The sequence below is a fragment of the Sabethes cyaneus genome, chromosome 1, assembly GCF_943734655.1.
Source record: "Sabethes cyaneus chromosome 1, idSabCyanKW18_F2, whole genome shotgun sequence".
Taxonomy (NCBI): domain Eukaryota; kingdom Metazoa; phylum Arthropoda; class Insecta; order Diptera; family Culicidae; genus Sabethes; species Sabethes cyaneus.
The window spans coordinates 124482514-124506457 of NC_071353.1; the positions used below are offsets into that span (position 1 = coordinate 124482514).

At 40.9% G+C, this 23944-nt stretch overlaps 1 protein-coding gene across 1 annotated transcript in view; it reads left to right on the top strand.

Moving 5' to 3' along the window:
• The window catches only part of LOC128745115 (protein lozenge), an 86040-nt gene that overhangs the window by 31131 nt on the left and 30965 nt on the right, over positions 1–23944 (top strand). The window contains exons 3-4 of the mRNA XM_053842107.1: positions 2124–2237; positions 22627–22842. Of these exons, the coding sequence (XP_053698082.1) occupies positions 2124–2237; positions 22627–22842 (330 nt within the window). The remainder of the gene's footprint in view (positions 1–2123; positions 2238–22626; positions 22843–23944) is intronic.

Below are 23944 nucleotides of genomic sequence, written 5' to 3' on the forward strand. Positions count from 1 at the left end.
TTCATACCAACAACCAACAAGCGAATAAATTTCGTTTGCCAATCAAACGATAAAATTGATTGGCTTCGACGAATTGAATTATGAAGTGGAATAGAAAATCATATCAATGAATAATTTCATCAGTCGAGATGCTCTAAATAATCTTAGCTTCTGTTGTTTGAATTTTATGCTGTTTCAGTGGTTTGGACCAGATTAAATTTTCTCAGTACAACCCACCCCATCGTACGGTGCTTTCTTCTCCTGAGATATACGAAACGTCTTCCTTTGTGGCTTTGCATGTGCACTCAACAGGCAGCGGTTAACCTTTGCAGTGGTTTGGTGAGCTCCACTGGAGTTGTTCTGTGTAGTTCAATATTTAATTGAAGTAAACTTACACTCTAGGGGACGAAACCTGTGATTCAGAAGTGAGCTACTGAAGCTCTTGTTGTGAAATTAGGTTGTGATAAAACAATGCATTTTACTGTTACACAAGTAACGATGTCATTGATTACCACAGCTGGATCAGAAATGTCCGGAGAAAATTTATCGTTGTTTAGCCAATCAAACATCGCTTCGCGCCAAATCAATCCCACATCAATTGGGTAAATAACACCGCATTAGGAAACTCTTAATGACGGCGTTTTAGAGGGTACTTAATTTGCTACTTTATCGCTAAAGTCGCTTTGGTCCTGTGCGCTGCCGGTATGCTGCCCGACGCGACGGGCCGTCAGGGTTTGGCTAGTTATTGTTGTAGGCGGTTCCCCTGAAACCGCTAAACGTTGGTTACGTGTTGCCGTAGTACGAGCCTGCACGGGGAATATATTTCATTGTAGTGAATTACGGCCATTAATTATTTTTTCCGTTCGCTCGTCGGAAACAAACGAGTGGCAATTGGATTTCTCACCTCGGGCTCGAAGAGTGCGCTCTAAGAATGGGCGCGAGAAGATCTACACCTTCCATCTTTCCTTCGGTTAGCTGAGTTGTTTCGGGCGAAGGTGCATAGCCTCGTATAATGCCAACCCCGTCTTTGAAGATCGACGCCCGCCGGTGTGGTCGAGAACAAAGCCTCGGGTTCAAAGGATTGAGCAGAATTGTAGCACACCAGTACATCGGGGCTGATTTTTGCCGTCGTAAAAATGATTTAAGCTGTGATTTAAAAATATTAAAGTAGCATTAGCACTTCATCTTAACGCTTTGAAGAATCGTGCAGAATAATTTATGCGCGATCCGAATGGTTCGTTCGGTAATCGATTAGGGCCTCGAAGGTTAAACTTATTGTTTTGTTAAAAGTCAATCGATGACGGGTGTTAATTCTGGCGGCAGAATTAACACAGACAGTAGTTGAATTGAAGGGCTATCGGCGTAAAGGTGCATGTTTAATAGTATTAAAGATTACTTTGTATACAATTTCACTGAAAAAATATTAGGATTCGTGTGTAATAAATCACCTTGAAATTTCTCAGCCTAAAATATTAGTCTAAGATTCCCTTTCAGCGGGTGCACCACAAAACGGCGTGTGCTCTTTCAAAACAAACCTCAAATCCGAAAATTCATAATTTATAGGTGCAAATCAAAGTTTGCGGTAGAAGTCGGGTCCTTCGTAACCACCAACACCACCAACCACCCCTACCATTAACCACGGCATCACGCAGAGTTGCTATAAAATTTGGCTTCCATAATGCCTGTCAGCATTTTCTCAAGTCTGTGCAAACATCTAAGAGCAAAGAATGGCCCCCAGAAATCAATTAGCTATGAAATCGACCCGCAGAAACATTTGGTTTTTAGTTCGATGCGGTTAGTTCCTTTTGTGGGCAACGTGAGGCGGGTGAATAAAGTCGGTGACTTCTGTCCTGCAGCCGGAACCACAACAATCGAACCAGGCGAAGAAAGTTAACGGGTTAGTGGAACAATTTAATGAACTCTAGATTTTTTTGGGAGTGGATTCCATTCCGAAGCACGCTCCTTTTTGCAGTATTTTTATGATACACCCAAAAGTGGCATTGAATGATGCCGGAGCCTCGTTTTTCTTCTACACTCCTGAAGCGAATATGCAATTTTGAATATTTAAATATTTATATGAACTTTTCAAAACACTAAATTCAAAACAAATTTTAATTCATATGTTTTTGTTTCGTCTCCAACAGGGAAAAGCTTTACGCTGACAATAACTGTCTCCACGACACCTCCCCAAGTGACAACCTACGGAAAGGCGATAAAAGTAACCGTGGATGGACCGCGGGAACCTCGCTCGAAAACAAGTGAGTATCGTTTATTTCTAATGTTTTCCATTGTTTCCTCCAAATGCTGTCGTTTGCTAGTTTTGCATCTGCGGGCTTTAGCTGCCTGACTGCAATCCGATATCGACGACGACGAAAACTTAGATGCATGGATGTTCAATAATTAAATTATTTATTTTAGACAAACAAACTTAAATTAAGTTTCTTGCAAATTTCATAACATTTGTCGTAAAAGTCCCAAATATCGAGAAAAAAGAAAACCAGAACGGTAGAACAAGGCACACGCGGGTTTGCGTGTATGCCCACATGAATTGCATCAAAAAGATTTTTTTCTTCTGTTTGGTGCATGATGCACAAACATATGGCATGATAAGAGCTGATCAATGAACGGTGATCTTATGTTGTGCAACATAAAGAAGCTTTCAATACAAATGCTGCTTCATTGTTGTGTTATGATTTGGGTATAATTACCCTGATGATGACCCGAAATGACTTCTCAGTTCTTCTCTTTGGAGATGTTTGTTACGTATAGCTGAACAATGCCAAAGTAGCAAGTCTTCAACTTTACTCAATTTATATGATACAGCAGTCCCCCGAATAAGTCCTTTCCTCCAGCTTGCGTTAAAGGCCATTATTATCATTAGATTAAAAATAACACAATTTATGTATTTGAGCATTCAAAAAGTGAGTTATGAAATCAATGAAACTTTTCTCGAACGAAGAAACATGTATTTTTCTGCTATGTTCGTTCTACTTTTAGAATTATAATGAAATGGAACCAAATTCGTTGATTTTTGGACAGTTTTAATTAAACAAACAGTAAGGCCCAAATTATTTTGACAGAGATTTTCCTATCTGAAATGATTTTCAGGCAATATTCAAACATACAGCACTAAAAAAAGCCAGTGGTGTTTAAATTTTATTTATATTGTTTCGTTTCACTAACAAACCCTAATTGTAAAAAATGTTGGGGGCCCTGTAGCCGCAAGGCTACCGAGCCTGCCTTGACAAGCAAGTAGTTGTGGGCTCTAATCTTAGTAGAATCAGATCATTTGATGTTAACGGGAAACTAGCAGTCATTAACTTTTCGTCAGTGAGCCCAATTTAGGAAGCAGTTTTTGGGCCTAAAAGCGGGGTTCTGTTTATAGAAATGTATTCACTGCATCAGGCTTGGCATACACTTTTCGCTTTAATTTTGCTCTTTTGATTACTGCTCCTCAGTCAAGCAGAATTTGAAAAAGTGGTGTATGGGGCATTTGTAGAGCTAGTAATTATCTATAATATTGCTGAAAAAAGTGAAGTTTTATCTTTAGTATTTACGGCGCTGTAGGGCATCAATGCCGTTGGTAGCAAAAAGAGCGCTCTTAGTACAAAAATGCACAGTAATGCTTACTTCAGCAATATTGTAGATAATAACAAGTTCTACAAACGCCCCATACATCACTTTTTCAAATTTTGCTTGGCTGAGGAGCAGTAATCAAAAGAGCAAAATCGAAGCGAAAAGTGTATGCCAAGCCTGCACTGCATCCTTCTTGCAAATCTAAACAGAGCGAATATATTTTCATGAACAAAATTTTTGTTTCAAACAAAAGAACTGCTTTTAAAATTTGCAAAATTGATGACGACTAATTTCACCTTAAGTGACTTTAACATGGGTTTATTCTTAGGTCCCTTCACATTCTTTCTTCTCAATTGTGCATTTAGTTACGATGAAGCCTCTTGCTAGGGCAAGTTATAAGAGTGGTACTTGCTCAAGGTGCGAATGAAGCTCCTTGTCCAAGAGCAAAATTATAAGTAGTCTCCGCACTTCCTGGCTCTAAAGTGCCAGATTGGTTAAAAAGTAGTAAGAAGAATAAAAGAAAAAAGGAGTAACGAAAACACCAACACTTAAGCACGGATAATAAGCAATTACATAGCTCCCTCCATAGCGATACTGTAAAAAAAAATGAAGTGCGGAATACGACACGTGGATGATATATTAGATCGAAATACTAGTCGTAGAGATAAAATCCATACAAAAACAAATGTTCTAAACAATAAAAGTGTGTCAAAATATGCATGCCTAGGTAAACAACACAACTATTTGTATATTTATTCTTGACAGATACGTATTTCGCCTACGACTTGCAGACTTTGTTTTCGAACTGTTCGAAAACAGACACTGATGAAGCCCGCAAGTCATAGGCGAAATACGTATCTGTCAAGAATAAATATACATAATAGAATTTAATTGGAAAGTTTTATTTTTAATTTAATTTCAGAAAACAACTACAGTTAATCCCTCTTTACACAAAGAATTTTTATGTCGCTTTTCAAAACAACTTTGAATTTCCACGATTTTTTGCGTAGTAAGCTACACTGGGACTGTCCCAAAGTCAGTTTTTAATAACTGACACAAAAATACATAGGACAACATCTGCGTATACCCACTGACTACGGTTTTTGGTTCTATTTTCTCAAAACCGACAATTCCGGTTAAGTGATCGGAATTAGGAGTTGATCGCAATTCCCAGCTAGCACCAAATCGTACATCAATGTAAGAAAATTATCGTAAATAAATCTTAATAAATTCGGAATCGTAACTAAAGCTCAATAATGGGGGGCTCCGTAGCCGCAAGGTTACCGAGTCTGCTTTGACAAGCGAGTGGTCGTGGGTTCGAATCTTAGTAGAATCAAGCCATTCGATGTCAAGTGACTTTAGCATGGGTTTATTCTCAGGCCCCCCCATTTACCCCTTCCTTCGTGCTGAATTCTATATTTACCCTCTCTGAAACCTCTTGACAGTGCAAATGTCCCTCCTATAGTTAAGTGTACTGGTCAGAGGTACGAATGAGTCCTCGCCAGGGATGGCTATAATATGGGATAGTGCTGGCAGCGAGTAATAAGTGGGTAAAGTAGATCAAGCTTTTGAAGGAAGGGTAAACCCCAATACACGCAAGCACGCATATAATTTAAAATAAGCTTCGCCTCACTCAATGGCGATTATAGCAAAAAGAAATGCAGTGCAGGTCATACAGCAAACACCCGGGCGATATTACAATAGATCAATTATTATACTGGTCGCAGTAATGAGTCCACACATGAAAAAAAAAAAGCTCAATAAAGTGCGCCCGAGTTAATTTTCAATCGTATATAATGATGATAATTGAAAAACATACGATTTTTAGCACAATATTGTATAGCAGTACGGAGCGAGTCGCGCTTAATCGGATATTATCGTATATAAATACTTATATCGATGAAATGCGTATATTTATTTCTCATCACGAATCGCCTCAAAAATATTTATCGTTTATAATCGTTTATATTAATATTTTTTGAAACGATGGTTCTACAATTGATGAAGGGACGGTAGGGGAAAGAAATGAAAATTTTTTGGCGAAGGAGGGGAAGAGCGGAAAGGAAGGGGGGGGGGGTATTGGTAGCTATGCTTGACAAGTAGTCATTTTGACTCCTACCTTTTGTCCAATGCTGGAAGGTGCAGCAGGTACCCCCCTCCCCTTCCTTTTCGCTCTTCCCCTCCTTCACCAAAAAATTTTCATTTCTTTCCCCTACCGTCCCTTCATCAATTGTAGAACCATCGTTTCAAAAAATATTAATATATATGTATGACCGCATTTCAAGGTCAAGACTAAAAACTTGAGATTAGTCTAATCGTTTATGGTCTTAACGATCTATCGTAACGTAAAATATCACAAACTTTTGTAAATTCGTTGACGGAAAGTCTTCGTGGACACGTTAAAATCGATGCCTCTTGAGATCGTCCACTCGTACTCATCATAGGGTCATTGTTGCCATATACAGTGTTTCTAGGAGTTTGTCGCAGTCATTGTCTGGGCCTTAGAATGCGTTGTGCTGCGTAGATATGAAGTTGAACATGCAGTGCGGGACTGTCAATCTCAGCTTGTAAAATTTGCACAGAATACAGCTTGGTTTGCATTCCGTCGATCTTCCAATGTTTCGATGCCAATCAATGCACACCGGTCTTTATAAGGAGGTGGGTCATGCGGATGCTTCCATGGAACGCTACGTAGCGCGTATCGAACAAACCTATGCTGCACTTATTCGATTCGGGAAATCCATATCTCTTCATAGGGCGACCATACATTTGACCCGAATTCGAGTATAGATCTTACTAAAGAACAGTACAATGCGCGAAGACTCAGTGGGTTAGTGAAGTGAGCAGCAACTTTCGAAACGAAACCAAGTTAGCGATTAGCCTTGTCCACAATAGATGAGTAGTGCCTATTAAAGGACAGTTGGTAATCTAACAGAACGCCTAGATCCTTGATTTGATCGACACGTTTCAAAACAGTTCCGTCGATAGAGTAGTTGAACAGAATAGGATTCTTCAGACGCCGATAGGAAATCACACAGCACTTTGCTACACTAATCATAAGATAATTCAGCCGGAACCACCTGGTGAAGCTGTCGAGCATATCCTGTAGACGGAAACAATCATCTATCTTGCGGATGACGTGATAAATTTTCAAATCATCCGCATAGATCAATACATTACTGTTCGGTAGAATCTAGGAGGCATCATTGAAGAAAAGAGCTTGAATAAAAGTGGTCCTAAGGTACTTCCTTGCGGAACCCCGCACTTTAGGCTGAATGTTGTTGATTCAGCCGATCCTATCTTTACGTATAGCCGCCGGTTTGTTAAGTAAGACTTCAGCCAATCACAGAGTCTAACCGAGAAGCCGAGACGTCGAAATTTGGCGTAGAGTATTTCGTAGTTCACTGTGTCAAAAGTAGCTTTGATATCCGTATATATTGCATCAATTTGGACACCCCCATGCCCCATCCATCTGGCTGATACAGAAGGAAGTAAACTCATAGAGGTTCGATTCCACAGAGCGCTTGCGTGCTGAGATGGCGCAATGTAGTGTTTGCATGTTTCAAAAATCACTTGGTTCAGTATGGTCTCAAAGCATTTTGACCCGGCAGACAATGAAATTATCCCACGATAGTTGGCAATATCCGTTTTGTCTCCTCTTTTGTATACCGGTGTCATACACAAGCTCTTCCAGATTGTAGGGAATGTTCGACGTTGCAGTGAAAGATTGAAAATCGCTTGCAGAGGTTCAACTAGGGCACCGGAACAGATTTTTCATCACACACGATGGGATGCCGTCAGGCCCAGCAATATATGATGGCTTCAACTTCGCGAGTGCCATAATAACCATCTCGGCGTTGATACCGAAAACATCTACGTCAGTGATGGCCAAACAGCGGCCCGCGGGCCGCATGTGGCCCTTTGAGATAATTCGTGCGGCCCGCGGACTGATTTGAAAGATGGTGGACTAAGGAGGAATTTTTTTTATGACATAGGAGTCCCTCAGTTTAATCGTTATGCCTCGTGCATGTTGTGAATCTGAATGCTTTCCAATTTAAATCTTATGATGATTCCTAGAAAATGGTTTTTGTTGTCGCCAATTTTACATTTGGTTATGCACAGGAATGGCCAGAGATTATTGCGGCCCGCGGCATTCATAGGCGATCTGATTTGGCCCGCACCATGCCTATGCCTGGGCACCACTGATCTACGTCAACAACTACGTCGGTGGGAGCATAGCGAACAGCGCTGCTAATATCTGGGTCATGTAGTGTTGCGGTTAAATTGAATATTTTCCCGAAATGCGAAGCAAAAAGTTCGCACTTTTCATCGACAGTAGAAGCGGTTAGATCCCCCAACTTCATACATGTAGGTAGACCATAATCCTTCCGCTTAGAATTTACAAAAGACCAAAACTGTTTCGGATGCCTGCGTAAGTTGCTTTCTGCCTGATTGAGATGTCGTCTGTACAGTAATCGATTGTAGCAACGGTTTGCTCGACTCGCTCCCTCAAATTAGCGTTTGGAGAACTGGTTTTTATGCAGACAGTATTTCGTAAGCATTTTATAGCGTTGTCGTTTCAGATACCTCAGCCGCGCATTAGACCAGTGGTTTTTTCGGAGGTTTAAATGGGGACACCACCTCAGAAAAACAGCAACGTAATTTTTTATTGAAAGCAGTGACAGCGTCGTCAACATTCACATTCACAGTGGCATATACATCAAACCAATCCATCTAGGAGAGGAACTCTTTGAGGGCGTCAAAATTAGTTTTACGAATACAACTGTATTCAGGTACATCAACGTCGTTGTAATGAGCAACAGCGGGAAGACCCTTGATGGTTAACAAAATAGCAGGATGATCAGGACCCAGTCGGACAACAGGTTCGTGAGTTTCTTCGGCAGTACTACTAGTAGTGACAGGTTCAAAAGTGTAAATCAAGCCATGAACTCGGTCCCTGGAGTTGCGAACTGTATTACGTTATCCCAAACGACAAACCATCGAGTAACGTGCGACAAGCTGGTGTAAAGTACGATAAAAGTGGATCAGCGATTAGGTAACCATCTGTAGTTGCACTCCATTCTACGCGAGATTCGTTAAATCTCGCGTAGAATGGAGGACTATCTCATCACGGTCAGAACGGTTCATGATTTCGACAACAGTGTCCAAATGTAATTGAATGTGGTCGCAATCCCTGCAATTGTTCGGTGGAACATTGTCGTGAAAAGCGATTTTGACCAATAAATTTTCAACGGCATGTCCGCAGGATAGATGAACGGGGGAAGCATTGATGTTTTGCGCAACAGTAACTAAAACTCCTCCACCTCTATGCCGTGAACTATTATGTGCGCCACGATCAACCCGGCAGACATTATAATCGTTGCTAAATAATTGACAAGAGGCGACGCGATCGTTGAGCCACGTCTCAGTAAAAACGTACACATCATATGAGAACTCGGAGGTACTCAGGAACACTTCGGAGATTTTGGACTTTAATCCACGGACGTTCTGGTAGAAGATGCAGAAGGGCTCACTGGGGGGTTTTGGCTGGTCATTTGTCGTTGCAATGGTATTCAGCACAGCATTCGTACGCTGGATCGCAAAGAATCCTCACACGAAGAGATATCGACACGATGTCCATACTCGCCTTGGGAGTGTAGTCGGAAGATCCCCTCACCAGCCACGACCGTAGGACCAGGACGTGTAAGATGGCTGTAACCGACTGAAGGCTCGACTGGGTCGGGAGGCGTGGGGACTTCCTTGATGCTATCCATAGTGCGTCCTAACGAAGAAGTGCGGGAATGTCGATTGAAGTTAGAAGAAGAACCGTTCGAGTAAGATCGATTCAGCCGCATTGGAGTGTTTTCACTGAAACTTTGAAAAGCATCAGGCCGGGAAAAGTTGGAAATGCACGAGTACTTGCCTGAGATAGCAGGCTGGAAGACCCCTTCCAAACCTCCGAATACAGGGCCGGGATGACTCTGTCGGCAGGATACTATTTCGTTGATGGTTGCAGAATCATGAAGAACGCCTGACGAATTGATTGTATCGGGGCCAGAAGGGGCTTCCATCCTGCTTTGCTGCGTACAGCCCGGTGTTGACGATGACGAAAAAGGTTGACCTATGTGTCCACCTCTATTGGTTGAGCAGGAACCGTGTCCACCTGCGGCATTCCTGGTGAAACTTCCTTCGACAAAATTCTCATAATCCTTGTAGCGTTTTTTATGCCCTAATCTTCGAACAGACGAAAACGTACATTGTCCGACCATGTTTCGCAGCGTAACGCTTTATCTTTAAACTGCTGCTTGACCCCGATTTTGAAGGGCACAAAGTTGTGTGTTGCAGGGTCCTTTCCCATAGGGACCAGTTTCACAACCTTAGATTGTTCTCCAGGATTGAGCGCAAGACATTCAGTGACGAGACTACTGTATTGCTACGCACTGGCTACCCTCACGGCCATGAGTCAAAAGGTACTATTAAGCTTTCCGCCTGGTTTGCAGCGCTACGGTCCAGACCTGGACTCCATTTCGTAGTATCGACGACAATACGCTGGCCAGTAGCCCTCGTGTGCTGCTAGTAGGCCCGTACCAAGTAGGCATAATTCAGGTCAATGCGTTGATTGGCTCGCTAACTTCTCATAAGTGTACTCGACGTGGGCATTAAAGTTAAGCCTGCCATCAATATGCTCCCAGATGCTTGACAGCGTTGGAGTAATAATGTGCTCTTCAATGGTGATAACATCCCTTTATACCGCTTTATGATTACTGACCAGTAGGACATCTGTTTTATGATGGGAAATTTGAAGCTTTGCCCCCTGTAACCAGTTCTCGATCATTCCAATCACCTCTATCACCAGCATTTACCACTCTTCCAGTGATTCGCCGGCTACTAATAACATGATATCGTCCGCTAAGCCGATGATTACCGCACCTCTGGGCAGCTTCAAAGTCAGTACAGCATTGTACATCCCGTTACGGAGCGCTCATCATCCTACGGCCGTTGGTAGTCTCATAAACACGCAACCTATTCCGGAAGTAACTCTTCAGAATTCGGCATAGATATGCTAGGACCTGCATTCTCGACTCGGCAATGGCCTACCAGCTAGCACTGTTGAAGGCGTTTTTACGTCGATCGTTACAACGGCACAAAAACGATCTCCACTTCGCTTCTGTTTGTACGACTTCGTGGCTCGCTCGACTACTGTTCGAATCCACAGTGAACTTCCCTTTCCGGAACACGAACTGTATATTCGACTGACCGTGTTCAACTTCCATGTACCTCGTCAGCCTGTTCAGCATAATCCTCTCTAGGAGTTTTCCGCATGTATCCAACAGACATATCGGTTTATATGACGCCGGATCCCTTGCTACTCCGCTAGCTTTCCTGGCTTCGGCATTAGCACTAGCTAATGGAACTTCCATTGGTCCTGGAAGTGACCATCTTCTAGGCATTATTGCATCACTGTCCTGAACATGTCCGGGAACGGTTGTATTGCAGCCTTCTGGGTCACATTAGGGATTCCATCCGGACCGGGTGCCTTCATGATATTTAACTTTCTAGCCGCTGCTACCAGTTCATCGTTAGATGCCTAGCCACTTACACCGTACCGTAAGTTGGTAACCGGTGACGTCAATGATGGACTCGCGGCCATCCATACGAAATGTACTAACGGTGCCTTCGATGGACAGCGCGACTTCTAGCTTCGCTGAGGCTTCCTACAAACAAACTGTACCACTAGGCGTTAGCATGTTTGCTGCCCCACTGCTCAAGCGTTGAAGTCTCCTTGAATGATGGTTGACCTTCGCCCGGTGAGTTTCTCGGTCAGCACGTCCAGCATCTAGTGGAACTGCCCCATGGTCCATTTATTCTCCAGGCTTTCTCCGGAACCGCTAAGCAGATTTCCACAATTTTACTATCAAATGAAAGGTTTTGCTATCGCAAAGGTTTTGGCAGCTCATAGCTTTATCCTACAGAAGTTATGAGCTACGTACCATTCGGTATAATGTACATTTTGAAAATTGAAGCGTATGTTATATCGAAGTTCCCCTGTATTCAGTGTAAGAACAAGATCATTGCGTAATACTGTAGTTTGAAATATAACATTAATATACGTTATTTTTAGAGGTCAGAATTAATAATATTTTTCGAAATCATTCGAACCAACAATTATTTGAGTTTCTCTACTTTTCACGTTCGGCAAATTTCTTGTATCAACTCGTAGTAACTTGATTCTATTTACATTTCCACCTAATTAATCTAACGAACTGATAATGATGGTTGAGCTATCTTCACACGCAAAATTTCCCATTACTGATGCTAACCCGATGAGCTGATAAATCGATTCACATCTCACGACCGGCTCAGCGCATTGACCGTGAGAAATCTTTTTGCCCCCACTAGGACTGAGGTTGACGAAAATAAACATCGTCGATGTTCCACGGTAACAGTACCAGTTAAGACCGACAGTGGTCAGTGGTGTCGCTCGGATGAAGATAAGAATACACGATCGAAATATAGTGACTATACATACTTTCCGTGCGGTCTACCGAAGTTTGCATGCATCCAGATTCAGATATCACACATTCGTGTGACCGAGCAAATCAGCTGACTGACCGTAACGCTCGACCACCGACCCAGAGCCGTCGTTGTCGTTGTTGTTAATGAGCCTGCTCACAGCTAAAGAAGATAAGCATCTTTTGCGGCGGTTTCCCTCTGTCTGACTTCCTTCAGATGGAATTCCGTTATCATAGTTAAGACGTTGGCGGTACTGTTTTGATGGGAATTTGTTGACCACTGATAGCTTATTTTTAAACTTCTATTATTTTTTAATTTCTTTTTTATCATCGGGAAAAAACAGGTCAGTTTATCTATTTATAATTGTAGTTCCAACGTTCGATTTGTGAGAGTTATTTTATGCTCAAATAATTCTCATCAATTTTACGGAATTATTAAATTTACGTAACCCAAAAGATGTTGCATAAGCGAGCAGTAGATCCCTGACGTTCGTACTGCAGAGTTCCGTCGGTTTAATTTCTCTCTCCAACGCCGCCCACTTACCGCCGGGCTTACGGGAAAATAAACGAACACCCAGTGGGCTGTTGTCAGATTTTCATAATTAGTCCCTACGCGGTGCTGGGATGTGTGCATGACAAGCCCCGGGGTGCTGTCGCTTTGCTGCTTACAAATACATATTGCCGCTGGTTGAGACAATAATGTGGAGTGAAGGATTTGCATGTGAAGGCTGATAAGAGGTCATACGCAAAAACGATTGTTTTCCCCGGATAACGGGCGGCCTCTTTTTTCGCTTATCTCAATCCTTGGCTTACAGTTAATTGAATGTCAGGACTTGACACTTTCAACGGGAGATTAATTAAGATACATGTCGATGTCACACTTTCTTGGTACTTTCTCTATTGGCGTTTGACTTTGCGCCGCCAAATCGGTGCAGCTGTTCAAACAACAAAGTTAATTACTGCAGAACCGTAGTCCTAAATTTTTTTTCATACACATATTGGTTACAGCCATGTATAAGCAACGACGGCCTACACACATGGCACGATTGTTGTAAAGCGTTTGCCGTTTTGTGTTTGCCTTTCAAACATCCAAACCGCAACGTCAAATTTATTTTCGATTACACAAAAAGGGACGAAATGGCATGGAAAAGTTTTCAAGAAGCTTTTCTTCTCTCGAAAAGCGACCGTCTTTCTGCCCCTGGCAGTATGAAAGCGGGAAAAAAATTAGAGCTGCTCGTAACCGCAACGACATCGTCGCAACATATGCTGCAACGCCGTCTGTTGTGTGATGTATCATGAAATGAGGCCGTTTTAGCTGGTGCAATAGCGGAACCGAATTTCGCGAGGAGTACTATTAAATCAAATGAATGCCTACTTTTTTCAAGTTAACGCACTACTGAATGGTTCATGTATTTTTCAAATGAGGTGACACTCTCTGTTAATCTTCATTGAAAACCTCCATGACTGAAAATCTGAGCTAAATCGGTGAATAGGAGTCATTTGAGGAGTCATGAGTTGCCCAATAAGCTCTACGAAGAAATGTATGATAAAAATGGTTGCCTTACTTTTATCAGGAGACGGCATCTTATTTGGTTGTCAGTCTATTTTTGATGCACTATAGTTTAGTATAGGTACGGGAGGGTATTTCCAGCACGCTACTAAATTCGGCATACATTACCGTTTTTGGCTGCGCTTTCCCAAATAAAAGCTTTGCCGCTATATAACAATACTGAAACGAATGTAGCACTCATAGGCTTTGATGTGTTATAACTATTTTCGTAAAAATGTAAGTAATTTGCTAAATTTTATTCAATAAATATCAAAACCATTGTTTTTCCACTAGCACGTAGGGTAAAGAACCGGTTTTAAGCAGTCTAAGCGGGTCATCTTCTTGCTACTTGTTACCTTTAGTTCTACAAGTTATTACCATTAGAAGACACTATTGTTGAGCTAAACTTTTGATTTTTCGCTTTAAAAGTTGGAGCGATGGAACTAATTTTGATCAGACCGAACATATTTTCACCCTCAAGGTGCTTTTTTAAGCAATCCTGAAATGTGAATTTTTATACGCCCCCATAAAAAATCCCTCGAATTTTTCCCCCTATTCAGTAAGTTCACGTTCCTATCCGCGACCTACTAATCGGCATCTGCATTAATAGATTTGATAGTTTTGGTCGGTAGATGCGGTAGAATGCCATCTGTCTAAATTGTTTATCGGGGCATACACTTACTGCACCGCACGGCAAACGGTACTCGTCGTCTCTTTTATTCTCTAGTGTTCTTATGGGAAACTGCGAGTTTGACGTCTCACTCGCTATTCATAAGGATGGTGGGAGAACAAAAGAGGCAAACATAGCAACGTACACGGTCCGACTACAAAACAGTGCTGTCAAAGCAAATAACATTGAAAGACATCATTGCTTCATTAAATCACTGAGAAAATCGTCGAAAATTGTTGAAAAAGCTATCAGAAAGAAGCCGGAAACACAGTAAATTGTGTTTGTGAAAATTAAAACTATGGTTAAGTGATTCATGATGATGTCCTTATCAAAAGATTTTGAAAATATGAATAAAAAAATGCATTTTTGGCTCATTTATATTCAACTGATTAAAACAGGTGACACTGCTTAACTCATTCCTTAGCCTAATTAGACTAAAAAAACAGAAGCAATCGCTTACGCGTATCCACTCTTGATGATGGTTTGGAAAACACACAATTACGATCGCGTTTACTTATTCTAGAAACTAAACAACTCTGAATATGGTACCACAAATCAATTCTACCGTCATCCGGGGATACTTGCAACACTTTTGAACTTTGACTTAGTATAACTTTCGAAGTATAGCGTTTAGGTCCAAGTGTAAGTAGCCAAAACTTGTATAGTGGTGAATACTTTTGATTTATGATTATGAGAAAAAATATAAACTAAATGAATCTGCAGAATGAACCGAAAATAGGGGTGTTGCAAGTTACCCAGTAAACGGGGTTACTTGCAACACTTTTCTGATTTTGCATTTCTTATGATTTTATATCTGATTTCAAACCGCGAATGACTATTTTGAGATATTTTGAATGTATTTGTAGTAAAACAAGAGATACTGGAGGCGTTTTTTGTTTCCCAATTTCGTCTATCGCTTTTTTAAAGATATTCGGTGAAAATGCAGCATATCGGCGAACTCCAAATTGCCGTTTCAAGGCACGTGAAATTTTTCACAATTTTAATTTTTCGGGAGATGGTGGTAGACAAAATAACATCGTACAGATGCAAACTTACTTGTACACACTGTCTATTACGATAATTTTCATTTTTACAAGTGCTGCAAGCCGCGCCATATTGGAAGTAACAACACGAATTTACCGTTTCTTCTCCAAGTTCAAAATAAAAACAAAGCTCAAAGTTGCTATTTGTTAGCTTATATGATGCACTTATTGTGTACAGGAACCAAATAATAAAAAATAATTCCATGTCAATGAACTGACGCAACTTTGCACATCCATTTTTCCTACTCTGAAAGTGAAATTACTTTCCAATCGTATAAAAACAATCAAAACAATGATGTAATGGTTTAAACTTAACTAAACAATAGGTAAACATCCCTTCTTTAAAATGGCATTGGGAACAAATGGTTATGTTAACAAACAAATGCGTTAGAGCTGTCGAAAGTGCGATGCGCCAAAGTGTTGGAAGTAACCCCGGTGTTGCAAGTATCCCCGGATGACGGTACTATCAATGTGTGAGGCAGTTGCGCCTGAAACATAGCTAGTATTTGAGTGACAACCACTTGCTGCTGGTGCCAGTGTATATGAACGATTCAATGATACTCTAGCGTCAGCAGCAAGCTGTTGTCACTGCAAAACTAGTTATCTTCAAGGAGCCGACATGTAGGCAATACCGACACGTTATCCATCGGTCTCTCTTTTGATCTGTTTTTGAAAAGCAGTGATCCCTGTGCAGGCTTTTTCGGCCTGCCGGATTTACACAACACAGACACCACTATATAAAATGGGCCCAATTTGGCCGCAGCGACTTCATCATTTCTCGTGACTATTACTCAAATTCAGTAGCGTTTCATTAAGACCAAAATACACGCCGATATTCAGTAAATATTATTCTATCAACTGATATAAAAATCTTGTCTCGAATTAAAATAGTTTCAACGTAATTCCTGAATATTGTTCAGGCTACCGCTTAATGGGCTGAAAATACCCTCCCGTACCCTATCATACTATATTTGATTTTTTTTCAATGCTGGATATCTTGTATTTGTTCAAGTGTTTTGAAATCTTCTTTTTTGTAGTTCGGTGCGTTCTTTTGCTTAGTAGTGGCCATGCACAGCAAAAGGATATGAGTAAATGACAGAATAGCAATCTGTTTGTCCTGCAAACACGTATCAACATGTTCGACTCTAAATAAACTAAATGAAGGCTCGTTCAGTCGAGCCAAAAATTTAACCGGACATATTCTACTGCCAATTTGACTTGAAACAGAGCTAATTAGGAAAAAAATTATTATGAGAAGAGGGGAGTAATTGCCTTTACAATGTCCTAAATTCTCCTTGTCTACTCTAATGTATCTCATATCGATAATAACACCGTGTCTTACATATACAAGCAGGACTATTTAGTGTACATCAGGAATGAACTTTGTACTGGTGCGCGCATTTTCTAAGCTATACCCTAAAAGGCCGGAAAACATGCTTTCAGAAAACTTGAATATCTCCGAACATCACAGCTAGTAGCAGCTAATTTTTTTGCTTATTAATAGTTAACACCTCGAATGTTGATTTTATGGTAGTGTCAGAACGGAAATGTGTGGAAATCTTTTTCTACACACTATTTAAAACACACTATAAAAATTGACAAAAATAACATATTATTGGTTCTAAAACACTTCGTCAGAACAAAGCCTACTAGTAAAAAAAACTGTCCTAATATCACCTAAACTATTAGTTTATAATCCCTTCAATGTGAATTGCCCTTTAAAAGTATAAAAATTTATTTTATTTCCTCATGCAAACTAACGGGGTTCGTGGTAATTTGAACAACTGGCCACTCTACATATGCTGGAACTTGTGTGATCTGGTCGCCCTACTCTTTGTTATTGTTTTGTTGGTTTGATTCAGTTGGAAGTTGGAAGCAGCGAATATTTCATTCTCCGATCGGATTTCTATCATAATCGTTGGGAAAACGCAATGTGAAACAGATTAAACACGCTAGATCAGAACAAACAAATCGCGTTTATGCGCATTGTTTGCATAAGCAAATGATGTCATGTTGAGAATGACATTTGAACCCAAACCAGCAGGGTGCAAACTAAAAAGTGTTCAGATTGAAAGCGGTCAAACGAACGGGGGTCCACGGTACATCTCTGCGGTTTTATTAGTTGATCTAAAACAAAAGTTTCCTGAAAGTTTCAGCTGTTTATCTCTGGATCGCTGGAAGAGTGTGGGGCTTAATGGATTAAAATCGTCAGCATAAACCAGTCTGCATATATTAAAATTGAAACCGCTGGCTCGGACGGTTACCGACTGACTGTTGCTAAGCGCAAACCGAATAGCTATATGTCTATCAATCTGTGCGGTTGCAACAAATACAGTCAACAAAAATATATTCGCGCTGGATAAATGTGCGAATGAATGATAGAATCAGGCATGCGTCATAACAAAACCTTGATATAAGACCACAGAGTATAGACGGCTTAGTGGTGTAATTGGTTAAACAACACGCTCAACTAGAGATTGTGAGCTGCGAGTTCGACTCTCACCTTCGCTAAGTCTATATTTTTGGCCTAATATCAAGAATTTTCAGTTTACCTGAATCTACATTTCTCGCATTAAGCATTTATTCTTCCCCAACATAAAATTGAAGAATAAAATGAACAAAAGTGGTCATAAGTTACTGCCTTGCGGTCCACCAGATTGAATCGCGTACGGCGGCGATACCTTCGAGCCGAATTTCGCTTCTAAGACACTTGTAAGATCATAGATCACAAGCGAAAACTGACGAAAAGAACGCAGCGAATAACTCACATGAATTAGATTCAGTGGATGACTCAGTTCCATCACGGTACACATTGTAGTAAAGACTATACTCGAAATAAATGCAACAGACAAAAAAGATCATCAAAAATTCATTTTAAGTTAGATATTTTTGAAACTCTCAGGAAATAAACAAATATTTAGGGTACGGGCCCATTAAGCGGTAGCTGAAACAATATTCAGGAAAACGTTAAACGTTAAACGTTGGAACTATCACCCCTATTCTGTATTTAGAACGAGTTTATGTTTCGATCGAAACTGACATTTCGTTCGAAAAAACAGCGGTTCGAACGAAAGATCTTCATATGACAAAACAACTCGAACGAAATATTTGCCAAGTCGATCGAAATATTTCAACTCCTTCGAAATACAGAATATGGGTGTTCATTCGAGACAAGATTTTTATCTAAAACTTCAGTCAAGATTTTTATACCAGTTGATAGAATAATATTTACTGAATACCGGCGTGTATTTTGGTCTTAATGAAACGCTACTGAATTTGAGTAATAGTCGCTAGAAATGATGAAGTCGCTTCGGCTAAATTGGGCCCATTTTCTATAGTGGTGTCTGTGTTTTTTAAATCCGACCGGCCGAAATAGCCTGCACAGGGATTAGATGCCTTTCAAAAACAGATCAAACGAGAGACCGATGGATAACGTGTCGGTATTGCCTAGATACCGGCTCATTGAAGATAACTAGTCTTGCAATGTCAACAGCTTGCTGCTGGCGCTAGTGTATCATTGAATCGTACATATACATTAGCACCAGAAGCAAGTGGTTGTCACTCAACTACTAGCTATGTCAACACGATAGAAGAGTTTCAGGCGCAACTGCATCACATGTTGGTAGTAGTGTAAATAAAGCACCATATGCTGAAATTAAAAGCAAAATGCTGCAGATTGCTATTGAATAAAAATTGATTTATATTTTTATATCAGAGGGGAATTTTGTGTTCTTCCGTGATGAAAGAAGTAGAGTCCGGGAGGGTATTTCCAGCATGCTTCTGAATTCAGCCTATTTGCCTTTTCTTTCGCCAATAAAAATACTTTGCCGACATACAATTTTAATATGTTATAACTATTTTCTCAAGACTGTAAGTAATGTACTATTTTTTATTAAAAGAACGTCAAAACCGCCTATTCTTCTACTCGATCTAGGCCATAGGCCGAAAAAATAGAAGCAATCGCTTAATGGGCTGAAAATACCCTCCCGTACTCTAGAATTGTTCTGTGACATCATATTCACAGCTGTTTAGTTGCTAGAATAAGTAAACGTGATCATAATTGTGTGTTTTCCAAACCATCATCAAGAGCGGATACGCGTAAGCGATTGCTGCTGTTTTTTCAGACTGATTACGTGCCAGTGGAAAAACAGTGGTCGATGTTTATTGAATAAAATTTAGCAAATTAGGTACTTACATTTTTATGAAAACAGTTATAACACATTTAAGCTTATGAGTGCTACATTCGTTTCAGTATTATTATATAGCGGCAAAGTTTTTATTTGGGAAAGCGCAGCAAACAAATGTAAAGTATGCCGAATTTAGTATCGTGCTGGTAATACCCTCCCGTACCCTACTAGCTATACCTGACATTTTTCAATTGTTTAAAAGTTTGTTATGGAAACATGTGTTCTATTGTTTTATAATGGATTTTTAGAGAAATTTCCAATCGATTAATACTAATATCTCTAGAATCTATTGAGGGTTGACTGAGTTATAAGCGTGCAAACTAAAACAACTTTTCGTTAGTACATGTTCCCTTTCCGTTTTTCATTCCAATATAGAAATCAAAGTCGTAGTCCTTCGTCAAAATGTTCACATGTCCTCTTGTTTAAGCAAACTTTTTAGGTGACGTCCGTTCAACTTTCCACCGGATGCACAGTAAAGCTAGATACCAATTCGAAAATTGCCGGTCGCAAACTAGCATCCTATTGAATGGCTACCATTTATTTTAACATTCCAAGTGGTGCGCATTGCGCCACACAGTCAACCCAAGAAAAACCTACATGTAATTGGCTCTTTGTTGTCGTTTTCTGTCACAGGGACTCTATGATAATGCCATTAGGCAGCCAGAAGAAATAGCCGAAATTGGTAGCTACTGTATCGTTAGGAACCATCCAACATACCGGGGCCTAGGATGCCCTGGCTGCGTTGAATGTCCGCGTCGTCATCCGAACGACAAACAGACGACTCTTGTCATTAGCAAACCAAACGACAGCAGACAGCTTCATGAGCCGAAATTGCGGAAGCATCGTTTTGTTTTCGAATTATTTATATCAGTTGATGAGGACGATAACATTTTGCGTTGCCTTTTTAGGCAGCAGCCTATCTCCGGTTGCAGCCTACATACGAACTGTACGCACAGGTCACATGTGTCCCCATGTGCACTGCTCCATTAGGACTCAGTACAGAACTACAGTGCACGAGAAACACCGAGGCACACATGTACGACTTTGGCTCAGTTTTCAAATTTTTATCCTTTCTAAAACTACGTTTATGTCCCATCAGGACCAGAAAAGCTTTTTGACAGTCTGCCCACCGGGGATAGTAACGACCGGTAGCGCAGCATTTCAGGTAGGATCTTCTTCTCTGCTGCTGTTCCGGGAGTGTAAATTAAATGGTTGCATATTTAACCGAAATCACCCCTTGGCCTTTTGTTGGTGGAAGAGTGTGGCATTAGGCTGATGGTTCTCTGATGTTTCACTTCCAGCGGGAGAGTCATTTTCCGATGTGATTTGCTGCTGCTGGAATCCGAATTCTCCGGGGGGTGTAAAATGGTTTTTAAATGGTTCGTTCCAAAGTATGGTCAGCACCATGCACTATTAGAAAATAAACTATAATTTATACATTTATTAACCAAATGTGAAAGTATTGAACCATTACTGTTGGTTTTTTAATCGCTAAGGATACTGTCTAGCTATTTAGAGGAACATGTTTTATTCGGTATGGATAATAAAAACAAGCGTACTTTTATTCCACGGATTTCCTACCATCGAAAACTCCTTCGTCGAAATATCAGTTAACAAATGTGGCTTGCCACCAAAAACAACGGAAAAGCTACAGCCAAAACATCGCCACCACCGACCGCAGTGACGCTGATTCGCGGATTGTCGCCGTACACACGTGGGTAAACCACACCACACACACGGGAACTACGACAGCAGCTTCCTGTGTCCTCTTGATCCGAACCGGCACCGACTCCGGTATTAAAGGACCGGAAAAAATGGCATTTCCGTTCCATTTCTGTGCTGCAGGTAGAACCGCGCGTGTATAGGACTCGACTGAGCCCGGATAGTGACGTCGCCGCGCTCATGCCAACGCAACAGCCGATGGCAGTTCTTTACAGCGAACGAGAGGTTAATGCATGTATGGCCCGTAACGATACGCCTGTTATTGGTTGGTTGCTTGGTTGGTTCGAAATTTGTGGGTCATGAATGAATGCATATCGGTGGCCATTCTGACGATGTGCAATTTTTCACTGCCTGCAGCGTGAATTCGACCGACACACGAACGGAATGCATTGGTGGATTCGACGCGACCCGGCGTCGACTCGTAGCAAGAAGGTGTCAGATAAGTGCTCCTAATAACCTAATCATTCTGTCAAAACAGAACGCCCGCTTCATCACGGGAGACCGTATCCGATACCTGCATGCTATAGGGAAAAGAAAAGCGGAACAGCAAAGGTTTCAAACTGTTCGTTTGTGGGCCGTCTTTTTTTCTATTATGTAAAATTGATTTTCGGCGTTAATTATATGTGCTGGATGAGTAATTATCGCACCCGAAGTGATGTGTTTTCTTTCTGGAGGAAGTTTAGGAGGGATCTAAAAAGGGACCAGTGGGAAATGAATATACCTAATTTGGTAGCTGTTCTTTTTAAGTCAGCCGGCCGTGTTGGTGACGTATCGACATAGCCGAAAATATGGCTAGAATCCGTCAGAAATCACAGGAACAAACTGGAAATTTTTCTATCCCTACTAGCATCTCTTGGGTGGGGCACGTGTTTTATATTGATTTCAATTTAAGCCCAACTGCTTTTGGGTAGTCAAACTATAAGAACATCAAGGATAACAGTGTTTTCCTCATTTTCCAATAGAAAATGTCAACACAGCTTGCAAGTTTGTTTTGAATTTTCATTCATTTAAAAGTCGTGGTAATCATGGATGCAGAAAGGGAACTTGTGGTATGTTGTGATAAGTTAATTCACCCAATCACCAGTTACTTAAATGTTGAACTTAGTTCAAGATAATAGCATGAGAGTAAACTAAGTTGTTAAAGTGTACAACTATCCGTTTCATTCTATAGAAATCTTATAGAAGGGATCACAAATCCATTCAAAATACTTTAATTAATTACTCTGAAATTTACAAATTTTACTATTCCACTCACACAACACTGTTCGAAATCGAAATGGAAGAATTACGACGGAAATTGCTACCACCGATGATAACAATCGGGCTTCATTTTCGGTAAACTATACCCCCGTCTGAAATCCAATTTTCGCTTTCCTCGTTCTTACAGATATGCCTCAACTGCGACCTCCACCTTTGCACCGGTTTCTCGAGCAGCCCGCCTTCAGCCACTTTCCGGCGCGGTTCAGCGCCAGCACCGGCAAGAGTTCCCTCAATACTTACAGTGCAAGTACAAATCATCACCACGGCAGCAACAGTGGCAGTTCCAGCTTGAACACCAGTGTCGAGTCGTCCAGCGATTACAAGCCGAACATTACCCTGCCAGGTTAGTTGAATTTATATTCACAGTCCAAATCCGGTCCAAATCGGAACGATGATGAACGAAATTGAAATTCTCCATGTTTGCAATCATCATCGGCTGCCGGGCTGCCGGCCTGCCTGGGGTCGAGCGTGCCTGCGAGAGACGTTGCATCTGCCGCTTCCCGCCTAAAGTGACCCCATAATTAAGGTGTATGCAAAATTGATTACATCCAAGCAATTCACAAGTTCGAACGATGCCGACTTTTGGCAGGATATTAAAGGTCATTGCACCCAGGGGGATGCTTTGTTGGAAGACAAAAGAATTCTGCAAACCATACTTTTTGGTACGTCATTTAATTTAAAAACTTTTTTTACTGGAACGTTCACATTTTACATCAGACTCACATTAGTTTAGAAACGAAAGCTTAAGCCCGTTATATTGGTGGAAATTGAATTCCTAAACTTAATATTTATTGTTTCTCACATCTCCAGCAAACCACCACCGCATCACAGTAATATTTTCCACCCCGGTATTGAGGTGCCGAACAGATTCTTTTCGTGAGACGTGAGACCAATATAACAGACTACACCCGCCTCCCTCCCCCTCTTTAAGCCGTAACGGGAGCGATCTGACCGTTTGCTACCTGTTGAATTGCGGTCAGATTCTCGGTCAATCAAGGTCCACAGTCATTACTCGGATAGCCTTGCGCGTATTTCACAGTTTACTCTTTTTTTTCTCGAGAAGGAATTTAAACAATATCGCGTACACGGGTAATGGTTTACATTCACCCAAACTTGCTCAGATTGATTTTTCTTTTCATCAACCTAGAATACCGGCTATTGGATTGTTTCGAATTCGAGACCCGGTATGTCAGTATGTCCAATAATTATCAACTGATAATATTACTAAAAAGAATTATTCTGTATTCAAGCCAGGATTTTCAACTTGACTGTTCTGGGACTTTGTTCATTACGGATTTTACGAATTAATGATTTTATGATTTAAGGACTTTATAATTTTTCAATTTCACTGAGCGAAAACTACAGCGACCAAGTTTGAGCGCATTATTTATTCAAGGGTAACATTTACCAGTTATGGATCTAGTAAAAAGTATTAGCCCAACTCC